At 38.9% G+C, this 12,406-nt stretch overlaps 1 protein-coding gene across 1 annotated transcript in view; it reads right to left on the minus strand.

Moving 5' to 3' along the window:
* Window positions 1-12,406, minus strand: part of LOC120937167 (prolyl endopeptidase) — a 149,727-nt gene that overhangs the window by 15,447 nt on the left and 121,874 nt on the right. Inside the window, exons 11-13 of the mRNA XM_040350174.1 lie at window positions 10,986-11,122; window positions 5,370-5,464; window positions 591-722 (exon numbers count right to left, since the gene is read on the minus strand). Coding sequence (XP_040206108.1) covers window positions 591-722; window positions 5,370-5,464; window positions 10,986-11,122 — 364 coding nt within the window. The remainder of the gene's footprint in view (window positions 1-590; window positions 723-5,369; window positions 5,465-10,985; window positions 11,123-12,406) is intronic.

The following is a 12,406-nucleotide window of genomic DNA, read 5'->3' on the forward strand; positions in this document are numbered from 1 at the left end:
TTATGACTTATGCCTTGTACACACGATCGGAATCTCCGATGGAAAAAGTCAGACGGACTTTTTCCATTGGATATTCTGATCGTGTGTAGCCCCATCAGAGTTTTTTCATCGGAAATTACGATGAATTCCATCGGAGTTTAGATATAGAACATGTTCTATTCTTCTCCTATGGAATTCCGAAGAGATTTGGCTGGGCAAAAGCCCAATGGTGTGTATGCCGCATTAGTTTCACTTGTTGCTAGATTCTAAATTCCCCTGACCTCATGGCCAAGCTTTGTAAGCTTCGCCAATGGCCATTTCCTGTCCAATGCGACTGCCTTAGTGACTAGTTAAATGCAATCAAATTTAACAGGGCAATGGAAATTGACAGGTTTTGTTATAAATCAGTTCCCAGTAACAAAGAAAAAAAAAGGCGGGGGGGTTAAAAACGTTTTAAATAAGCCAAATTAGGTTGTATACCGACATTTTCAACTGCTTTCAGCATATGGAGAAAAGTCACTAGCTATAAAACTGCTCAGCCCTTCCCTACTCATACAATATTTTACTGTAAAGCACATGTATAGGTAAACCATTTATTTATATAGACTTACCTACTAAAAGGCCACCGTTTGATCCTCCATTAATGGTGATGTTCTGAGGAGAGGAATATCCTTTCTTAATCAGAAATTCAGCTGCACATTGGAAGTCATCAAAACAGTTTTGCTTCTTACCCAAACAGCCAGCTAAAAAATTTAAAAACAAAACAAGCGATGTTAACCAAAACTGAACCTTTAGGCTGCATTCACACCTGAGGGTAACTTTTCTGCGTTTTTTACCTCTTTTTTCCCCGCGATTTTAAAAGCAGAAAAACGCCTAAATCTGCCTAAAAAAAAGTCCCAGAACTTGTTTGAGCTTCAGGGGTTTTGGAACTTCTGGCTTCAGGCGTTTTGGAGTGGAGATGTGAACCATCTCCATAGAGAATAATACATTTTCCCCCCTCCAGCGTTTTGTAGCTTCAGGCTTCAAGCTACAAAACGCTCAGGTGTGAATGGGGTCTTAAAGAACAACCTGAGATAACCAGCACAAAACTTCAGTAACTTTATGATGTTATCCAGGAAACATTGCAACTATGCCAAACTGAAAAAACAAACAAACAAAAAAAAAAAACATAGCTAGATACAAATTCTTATAGGGTTCAGGAGGAGGACACTTATTGTTTTATATTACAATATTGGTATAGAATAATTAGAGTATAACATCACTGAAGTGTTAATTACAGTGCTGATGCTGGTTTTGAAATGGGCATAGTTGGTGAAAATCTAGAATAAGGATTATGTATTTTCACAACATTGGTTAACTGATGACCAGGAAAATTTGCATATCAGGATGGCATATTGCACTCTAGCAATGCAAAAATAAAAAGAAGTCCTGGGAAAGTAGTGTGTGTGTGTGCAGAGATACAAAATCTGTGAGTTTATTGGAAGTTTACATTTAAAGAGAAACTCAGCAGAAGTTAAAAAGGCTTGTTAAATCCCCAGGGGACCCAGTACATATAGCACTCGTTAAAATCAGTGGTGTGGTTTGTTTATAAAATGCAATGTTTATTACGGTCAGTGCTGGCTGTAGCTCCACCCCCAACAGAAGCCCAAATTATAGCTATTCCTATGGGAGAAGTACAGTAAGCAGTGAAGCCACAGACCCTTCTTAATTCTGAAGTCCTTTTTTCCCTGCAGTCCATGCCTCCTCTTCTCCCTTCTTATAAATAAAAGACTGAGCCCACAACTTCTAGCGGCCCTCACTCCATTCTGCAGCCTTACCTGACTACATTTAAAAGACTGAGCCCCCTCCCCATCCTGCAGCTGTGCTTCTCCTGCTCCCACAAAAACACAAGCCGACAATAGCACATACCAGCAGCTCCTATACTAACTTATCTCAGACAAATGTAGTAGCTGCCAGCATGTGCTATTGTTAGCTTGTGTTTTCTTGTGAATGACAGCGTTGCTCGCCAAGCACTGTAATTCAGATAATCTGCCAGTTACGAATGTTGTACTCTCTTCTGAGATAGTTGGTGGCTGCGGGAAGTTGCAGGCTCACGCTTTTAACAGTAACAAAGGGAACAGAGAAGGCACGGCTGCAAAATGGAGTGGGCTTTGGGGGATAGTGGACTTAAGCTGACCATAGATGGATCAAAATTCAGCTGGTTCAGCAGGGACCAGACAAATTTTGAATGTTGCGTTCAACAAAAGTTGATTGTTAGGTTAACTTCTATCGAACAGGAACATTGAAAATGTTTTCTTGATCAGTGGCTGAAGCCACTTATCAGTTAATTTGGACAGCGGTCTGCTGTCAGAATACAATATTCGACTGGGGGCTGGCTGATCAGAAGCAAAGGAGTCATTTATGGCCTTTACTATCCATACAAACAGAGAAGAGGAGGCATGGGCTGCATAACAAATAGAGCTAAAGACGTTCAGTCTGCCATATTCAGAGCAGGTTGGACTGTATGTCTGTCCTCTGCACAGTTTGTCCAGCACTTCCAGATAGTGGTGGGAGAGGCCAACTACACAACAGTGCTGCCTAGAATGCACAGCACCGACTTCAACCGTGAAAACTGTTATGTGTACACAGAGCCCCATGGGGGGATTTAACAAGCCTTATTAAAGACAGCCACAATTTTTGTGTTAATAATGATAATAAGCAAATTGTCACCAGTCTTTGTGAATGGGATCTTTTTGCTTCAAAGCTATCCTCAGGCAGGGATAAATTTCATCCATATTAAATATTTGTCCCATGCATACCTCAAACAGGGATTTGTGACAATGTATTGTCTACTCTGCTACCAAGTCCTCCTGTAACACTGGAATGTTTGGCATCAGGTGATCACCTTTTTTATGGGCAGGGGGATAACTGTGACAACTTCTTTGTCCATTAGCTAAGATCTATATGGCCATGCAGTAAACATTGAAGAATTTACATTACAGTTCAGTGATGTAGGTTGCCCACTGACACACTCAGACTGGTGAGACTTAACCCCTTCACCCCAGGGAAGATTTGCACCCTTAATGACCAAGCCCTTTTTTTTGCGATACGGCACTACGCCGCTTTAACTGACACTTGCGAGGTCATGCTACGCTGTACCCAAACAAAATTGATGTAATTTTCCCCCCACAAATAGCTTGTTTTTGCTAGTATTTGATCACCTACAATTTCTTTGTACAATTTTTTTTTTGCACATGCACAGTATTCTCTTTTTTTGTTAAAAAATAAACATAGCCTTTAGAATCACTTTATTATTATGATTATACACTATTTATATAGTGCCAACAGTTTGCAAAGTGTTTTACAATATAAAGGGAGACAATACACAAACAGTACAATTCAAAACAAGAGTGTTAGAAGGGCCCTGCTTCTTCAAGCTTACAATCTAAGGGCTCATTCAAACTAGGAACTGCATGTGAATCACGTTGCATGCTTCTGTGCCATTCACATGCAGCTCTGCGTAGTGTGATTTCAGCCCAAAATTTTTTAATGGTCTGAAATCGCACAATAACACAAGTAGTGCACGCACTACTTTTGAAAATGCACCAGGATAGTATGGCACATTTGTACCCTTTTTACTGCTAGGCGAGAGTGCTACTCACTACACCACTGTGCTGCCCAGGTATGGGCAAATGCACTGTGCCTGCAACCTGCATATGGGGTGTCGTTAGCGTTGCACTGACACCCACAGCAGATCACAAGGGCAGTGCGATTTAAATGCAGTGCGGGAAACCAGCACGAAACGCGAGTTTCCCGCAAGGCATTCTACTGTGCACGAAATCCTCAAGTTATTATTTGTTAAAATTACCTTTTATCCATCTTCATAAAGTGTTCAACTCTACTTGGGCAATTATATGGCTTGTTTTTACAGGATGCTAGAATACATATCAAATGATACTGCTCAAGTTGTAACAAAAAGTGCTATTTTAAGAAATAAGTCATGAGCCCAAATGTTTACTGACACAATGAAAGAAAGAAATCAATTATGTCTAAAACAGTCCTGTTCAGTAGTCAGAACATCAGGTGTGCAATCAAGAAATGAGAAACAAAATGCAAAGATGTATACCAAAACTTCAATCTGGAATGTAGATAATTAGCTATTCCCTGAATGGAAATTAGGATATTTTCAGACCATTATGTAAATTCTTTATTTAAAATACAAAGTGAAATAGTAATCAAAATTCCACTTGTTAAATGTACTTAGAAATACCATTGCAGAGAATTTCAGTATAAAACAAAGGTTGTGTTTAACAAATTGATTCTCAGGTTCAACCCTTCCAGCTTGAAGTATGGCCAAAAGCTGTAGGTCACAGGAGTGCACTTAGTTCTGCACTACCGTGACCCAGATTCAGCCGACATGGGGAAAAAGTCTGCGGTCGACCGACCTCATAGAGCTGGTTCAGGTTTTGCAGGGATCCCAACAATACCAATCATAAGTAGGGGCAGTGACAGTTGTTTTTTGTATCCCAACAATACTGTTGGGATCTGCCCATATGCATGACTGGCACCTGGCTCAGCCTCTCAACTTGTTGCAGAGAGGCTGAGCCAGTCGCTTCCGCCCACTCCACAGCCCAGCGCTCCAGTGAGCGCTGGAGGGGCAGAGAACAGAGGGGTGACTAACATTCAACAAGAACAGAGAAAAGGGTTGAACAGATGCAGAATTGAGTCAATGCTTTATCCACCTAGGTGAGTATAAATGTTTATTATTTCGAAATCCTGCACTTCTTTTTTTAAGGTGTAAAAAAAACAGCAAAAGCTATCAAAAATAGGAAAGGAAAAATGTGAGTATATTTTGCGGTTTCAGAAACACTTGGAGGTCAATGTATGAAGGTTTTCACCCAACATTCACCCAAGAACAATTCCTTTTTTTAGTTGGATTCAGTTGAAAAAAAAATATGAATCCTGGAAGAGGGTTGTGTGAAAAAAAATGGAAGCAGACCTCTTAGTTTCCTCAAATTTATGTTAACAAACAGATGTGGAAGCATGACTTGTTAGAAGGATATATGAAAAAAAAAAAGAGCATATACAAGGACAGGTTACATACAAGATGCTAGTGGGGAAATACATATTTTGATTCAGACACTTCATTCATGAGGCCATATTACAAACATGTTTTGACTAGTGTTTTTTCTGTGGCATGCATACTTCATACATTACTTTGTTAAACAATTACTAATATATTAGATCCCTATTCTCAGCATCAAAGGCTGCTATACTTTGCTTGATGTATGCTCAGGACAAGACAGCAAAAATGTGCTTTGACAGATTACAAAATGCATACACTAGTTTTTTTTTTATTATTATTACTTTTAATATAATGACAATCCATGCAAAAGGGTACATTTACTAACCTTTGTGCCAGGTTTCTCCATATTCTCCTCCTCCCCGGATGTTGGCAATAGTAAGTATGCCACCTAAGTGCCTTACAAATATAAGTCTGGAAACACTAAAATAAAAGTATATATAATTATTCTTCTGAATTGCCCAACACAAAATGTAAAACAAATGTTTATGGAATGCAATAATTTATGACTGACCCTTGAAAATGACTTTTGACCTCTATTTTTGCTTTACAATGGCTTTTTAAAATAACAAATGCAGCAACATAGAGGTTGGATAAAAAAATTAGTGCAGCGTAACACTTTTGATAGTAAAATAGTACATTTTGTATAGGGATGTAAACTTTAGGGCAAAAAGAGGGACAACCAAGGCTGCATGACGGACAGAGGAATTTGATCTCAAAAGTGGGCCAGTTTGAGTGATTGGTCTAAAAGTAGTGGCTATTTTGCTGTAAAATTCTGTACAGCACAGGAAACTGTAATAGATTCTTAGACCATGGGATATGTGTCGCTATCTTCTTCTGCCAGGACATTGGTAAAAGCTTTTCTGGGACAGCGCCCTGGTCTATCCATATAACCCCACCCATTGAGTCAGATTTCAGTTCTTTAGCAAATATCGAGATTAAAAAAGGAAAGAAGGGAGGGACCTGTGCATACAAGATAGGAAATTTATATATAGGTTAAAATGACATTCCTATTATCCTAATCATACAGTACAGGACACATGAATTGATTCTTGGACAATGGCATGTCCCCCCAGCAATAATTTGAGGGATGGGCTGGAAAAAAAAAAAAAAAGGCAGCAACAGGCCCACTGGAAAAACAGGAAGGGTCAATAGGTCTGAACAGACAGTTGACAGCAAAATAGTCTTGCAGCCTTAACACACATGAGAAGAGGCTCAAACATCTGGCAAAAAAAGTTACTGAAAAACATGAACAGAAGATCATGTGGTGATATAAAAGTGTGAGGAAAAACACACAGTAGATGCTGTAAAATGCCCAAGAACACCAACATTCCTGGGAGAATGGGCTTAGGTAGGGGAGGAGGAACTTGTTTCCTGAGGGCAGAAGCCCTTGAACAAAAGGCAAAATAACCACCCAGCAAATGGGAGAGGAGGGTGGAACCATAAAAGGGATCACCCTGTGAGGAAACAGAAGAGGGCTGATTCCTAAGGAACATTGTGGCAGATAGCGATAGATAACAGTCCTGACTCAACCCGAGAGGTAAAGTGTAGGTTGCGTAACATGCCTTCAAGGTACGATATGGGGAGGGAGAAAGACCAGAGAGGCACAGAAAAGCACAGTGGGCGACGAAGGGCAATGTCTTGCAAAAAATATTACACAAGGATTTGCCTTCTGCAAACGTATGTGTGGATTTCAGATCTAACCCATGAATATAGCCAGGGAGAATATAGGCAGAAGTGCATGACTAAGGTTCTTCCCCAGTGGGGTACTCATGGAACGGATGCAGACTGAGGGGGGGTTCACCATGTCTAATATGAAGAAATTACAATAACCCAGGAACTAAAACAGAGCTCTGGTGGCTATATCTCTTAATGTCAGGCAACAGGTGAAAAAGCAAACAATCAGCTTGTGTCATTGGTGGAAGATTGTGGGTGAAAGTGGGTAGTTAAGAGTCTTATAAGCACTATGTCACTAACCAGAAACTTCAAGTAGTGAGGCGGAAAAAAAGGACACCAAATTTAAATAGGTAAACGCTATAATAACATTATACATAAGGCCCAATAAAGCAAGAAAAAAAAAGCTAGGGAAAACACTCAAAGTGTGGATTACTCAATAACCTGCGCCTTTAAAACCCCTGCTGCCTGTACTTGGCACCGAGGTTTGTCTTGTAGGATAAAAGGATATAAAGTAGTGTGCATTACAGATCCAAGTAATAATCTACAAAGAAAACCTATTTTACTTTGTTCACATCACTGGTCCCAAATAAAGTCCAGCCTTTGCCTGTCACATAAAACAAAACATGATATTCAAGCGCACTCCCTGTAGATGTCTAAGGTTCACAACAAGCTAGTATTACTTGGAATAGGGATGGGGGCTAAGGATAATGACGGAAAAAATGAACTGTAAAAAAATGAAAATGAAAATGGAAAAAAAATTAAAATTAAAATAAAAATAAAATAAAAATGATAAATATGGATATTGTCCAAAAAAGACAGTGCTATAAAATGGATATCATAGTCCATCAAGTGTCCATGGCACTGTGTTACTAAATCGCTATAGCCTTGCTTTGGATGGCTGCCAGCTGACAGATGAAGTAATCTGTATGAAAGCAAAAAAAGACAAAATGCAGCGCCTTCTAAGCGTAGCAAGCTCATTTAATAAGAATGGAATGTTCAAAAGCTATAAAAAGCCTACTTACAAACATAAATGAATACAGGCAAAATGGTGTAGAGATCATCCGCATTGTTTAACCGGTGTCCGTACGATGTCCTGGTGCAGGCAGCGTGGAGATGTTGTTCTCTGTGTAGCAGCGGCGGCAGGAACTGAGACGCTCTCGGAACCTACAGGCTGGAGTCCGGTATCCACTGCGGACTGCAAATGACGTCACTTCCGGATGCGGGAGGTGCACGCGTTCAAGACTTTCGAGTCTCTTCCTCAGGCTGGGCTGTGGCCATCTTACTGGAGACCAGTATATGTAGTGGCAATACATAGACCCGCCCCACATATAATCTAACTGGATCGTATTCTGCAACAACATTCCATGGCACATCAATGGCTACAGGAGGGCCTATTATCGCAATAACAACACTAATATTAACAATACTGTGCAATAAATAATAACTACGATAAATACTAAGGAAACAACAAATGATGTGATGTTAAAATAAATTAAATTCAATAAAATTAAATAGCGAGGTATCATTATACTGGCCCTTAGGGGAACCTATACTGGAAGTACACTTTTGATATCTGACACAGGCTTACCAATTAGAGATTGAATGATAATCTTTCATGGTAACGAACAATCATTAAAAACTGCAATAACGCCATAATTAATATCATAACCACATAGGCTTATGATAAAAATAAAAATAAAAATATATATAAAAATTAAAATATACATATATTCCCTATTTTATTTTGTATTTATACTATATACTAGAAAGAGATAATGATGTTGACGTCACCATTAAATACCTAGTCTAGAGCAGGGTTTGATATGCCCCATAAATAAAGTAAATTAATGTAATACTGATAATTATGAAGTTGATATTTCAAAAATATAGTGCTAAAAATGTATATATGTTCTATATTATATTAAAATACGTTAAAATACATTAAGGATGTTAAAAATTAATTAATAATATTTAAAAAGTATAGCAAGTATAAAAAACGTATATTGTATATATATATATATATATATATATATATATATATATATATATATATATATATATATATATATATACATATATACATATAAGCCGAAATGGTAAACCAAGGGAGAATGTCTTGTTTATAGTAGAATATTTATCTCTATGCCCTCATTTAATTTTATTGAATTTAATTTATTTTAACATCACATCATTTGTTGTTTCCTTAGTATTTATCGTAGTTATTATTTATTGCACAGTATTGTTAATATTAGTGTTGTTATTGCGATAATAGGCCCTCCTGTAGCCATTGATGTGCCATGGAATGTTGTTGCAGAATACGATCCAGTTAGATTATATGTGGGGCGGGTCTATGTATTGCCACTACATATACTGGTCTCCAGTAAGATGGCCACAGCCCAGCCTGAGGAAGAGACTCGAAAGTCTTGAACGCGTGCACCTCCCGCATCCGGAAGTGACGTCATTTGCAGTCCGCAGTGGATACCTGACTCCAGCCTGTAGGTTCCGAGAGCGTCTCGGTTCCTGCCGCCGCTGCTACACAGAGAACAACATCTCCACGCTGCCTGCACCAGGACATCGTACGGACACCGGTTAAACAATGCGGATGATCTCTACACCATTTTGCCTGTATTCATTTATGTTTGTAAGTAGGCTTTTTATAGCTTTTGAACATTCCATTCTTATTAAATGAGCTTGCTACGCTTAGAAGGCGCTGCCCTTTGCCTGTCACGCTGAGCATACCCCTGAAGGGGTCTTTAAGATCTTGAAGCCATAGGAATGAACCATGGCTTTGTGCGTGTATAGCACCCTGCAGCTAAAACCACTTGTTTCACTTATTATGTGCCAAGGTGAGCGCCAAAACGAAGGAATCAGTGCCTGAAGCAAACATAACAGACCGACCTCGCTGTCAGTTCCCAAGATACACTTATTCAGAAACAGCTAGAAAGCCATAAGGTGATACGCAGTCAGATTTTGGGGGGGTAGTCCCAGCAAAGCTTTTGCCAGTGTCTATTCACTGCAAGGTAGCAGAATATAATCCATGCTCTAAAGATGAATTCCCGTATCATGTACCATATGGTTACGATAGGAAGATGGGAAGATGCTGACTGGTTGAGGAGTATGGATAGTGGTTTATTGTGATATGTTCAGTTCAATCATTGGGCTTCAAGTAGCCATTTATTGACAACGGTTTTCCTTTAAATTCTGGATGTCCACCTGAGCTGAGCTATTCTATGTATGTAACTTTCCAGGTGCCTTACTTTTCATGATCTCTTTCTCTGGTTTTCAAACATTAATACTGCATTACACATTCAACAGACTTAAAAGATAGAGGCAATTATAATTATGCATGACTTAAAGCGGTAACATGTATTATTGCAGCTTACCATTTTTTAGATGTGATGGCTGCATTTGTGTTCTTTTTCATGCTTTTTCTTTTTAAACTGGTGATCTGGCCAGCAAGTCTGTTGTTTTCCAACAGAAAAAGCTCTCCAGCAGAATGTATAAGTTACAAAGATGAGACAAGCCAGTTAACACTGACAGGGGTGCTTTTTTTTTGCAGAACCTTTATCTTAAGGAATAAACTGTTTTGCTGTAACGGTTCATAAAGTGTTGGGTTCTGGCTTCAATTTGTTAGTGTATTTAAATCTGCTAGTACATCCAACACTCCTCTCCCCCCCAGACAATGCTGCTGTCCAAAAGGTTCCCCCTGCACTCTTTCATCCAAGGTGGGAAACTCTCATACAGGAGGTGTGTTACTAGCCTGATTACCAGGTAAAAAAACAGAAAGGAGAGAGCCTAAAGAAAGAAAAAAAACTACAAGATATTACATTTTGGGTTTTATACTGCTTTGAAATACTTCCAGCATAATCCTAAAAGTAGACCATTACATTACAGGGAAACCTCAGTCCTCAGCTTTGCATCTTGTTGCAATGTGGGCTTGTCTGCTTTGATAAAAGGCTGAGGGGTAGGATTTGTGCCAGGTTGCTTTCTCCGAATGGCACCCGTGCTGAGCGGCTGTCCTCTAGTTTTCAGTAAGCAGAGGTGCAGTCGCTCAGTGTGGGACTCAGCAGCAAGTGGAGATCACTGGAATAGTTGTGCTTACTTCCAGGGGCATGGGCAAAATATTGTAAATAAGACACAGGTCCAAGCTGAACGAACCAATGTAACTATGTATAAAATACCAATTTTTGAAATTATTCTTTAAATATAATATAATGCGTGTAGCCAATTTCTTCTATGCTGACTAATTAGGAATAGCAATTCTTACCTGTAGCTTGGTGTGATGGATATGTTAAAGCCTCCATAGCCATAGAGAAATGCTGGGTGAGAACCATCCAAAACAATACCCTTTTTATGGATAATAAACATAGGTATCTGGGTTCCATCTTTGCTGGTGTAAAACTCCTATAAAAAATTAAAATATTAATACATTTTTCATATTTTGGCAGTTAATTGGAAGGTAAAAACTAATAAATGGCTCTATTAAAATAAAATAAAAAGAGTTACAGAAAGAGAAAGGACTTGTGGTTAAAAAAACAAAACAAAAACATTTTAACATGATTCATTATGTGGCCTTAAGTATGTGGAATGCCCTTTTCTTTTCCAGTATGACCGTGCCCTTATGCACAAAGCCTGGTTCATAAAGAAATAGTCTAACCGGTTTAGTGTGGAGGGACCCAAGAGGCCCGTACAAGACCCTGACCTTATAACCTACTGAACACCTTTGGAATAAATTGCATTGCTGAATGCCAACCAGGTCTTTAGTATCTCACCTCACCTCTTTTAAATACATAGGCACAAATATTTGGCCCTGGTTTTTAAATGGGATGCTCAACATGCTCACATAGACCATATAATGTAGGCTTGTATGTGAATGACTCATGTAGCTGGTTTTAAATTATTGTGTGGGGTTTTCTTTTGCTCAAAAGATAATTAAATCCGACAAAAATAAAACCACTTCAGTTTCAGGTAGTGGTTGCCACCATCCCTCTTAATAATTTGAACCAGACAAAACCTCTACAGGGAATTTGTTGGCAACCAAAAAAATAACAAAAAAGGTTAAAAAAAAGTTTTTTTGGGATGCAAAAACCAACATCTTTATTTACACAAAATAAATTGCACCACATGGATGTGGCGTATATTTAAAAGGAGATCTTGTACACAACTTGTCCATGAAAGTATTCAAAACACATATCTTGCAGTTAACACTCAGTTGTCTGTTGTAATAGATGTCATTTCAACTGGGAACATTCAAAGCGTTTTAAATTGTAACTTGAAAACATTCTTTATCAGGGAAGAAGATCAAAACAGACCGCCAGGTAGATCCACCAGGCACAGAGAGAGAGAAAGGTCTTACAGAAAATAGACCATATGGAGTTACTCTATTCCACATTCAATAAGGGACCCCCCTCTTCCAACCCACTCATGGCCACCTCTTCTACAGGTCCAAACGCATCTTTGTTAATTTTTTGGTTGCCCACAAAGTCCTGTTAGAGGTTCTTACTGGTTAAGATAAATAAATCCAGGAGATACATTTACATCCATGGCATTCAATATATTTCGCAGTCTATTAGCTAGATTCAGGATGGCGAGCACATACTTGCGGCGGCGTAGCTTATGGCATTTAGGCTATGCCGCCGTAAGTTAGCGAGGCAAGTACATGCTTCACAATGTACTTGCCTGCTAAGT

The sequence above is a fragment of the Rana temporaria genome, chromosome 4, assembly GCF_905171775.1.
Source record: "Rana temporaria chromosome 4, aRanTem1.1, whole genome shotgun sequence".
In the NCBI taxonomy this organism is placed as follows: Eukaryota; Metazoa; Chordata; class Amphibia; order Anura; family Ranidae; genus Rana; species Rana temporaria.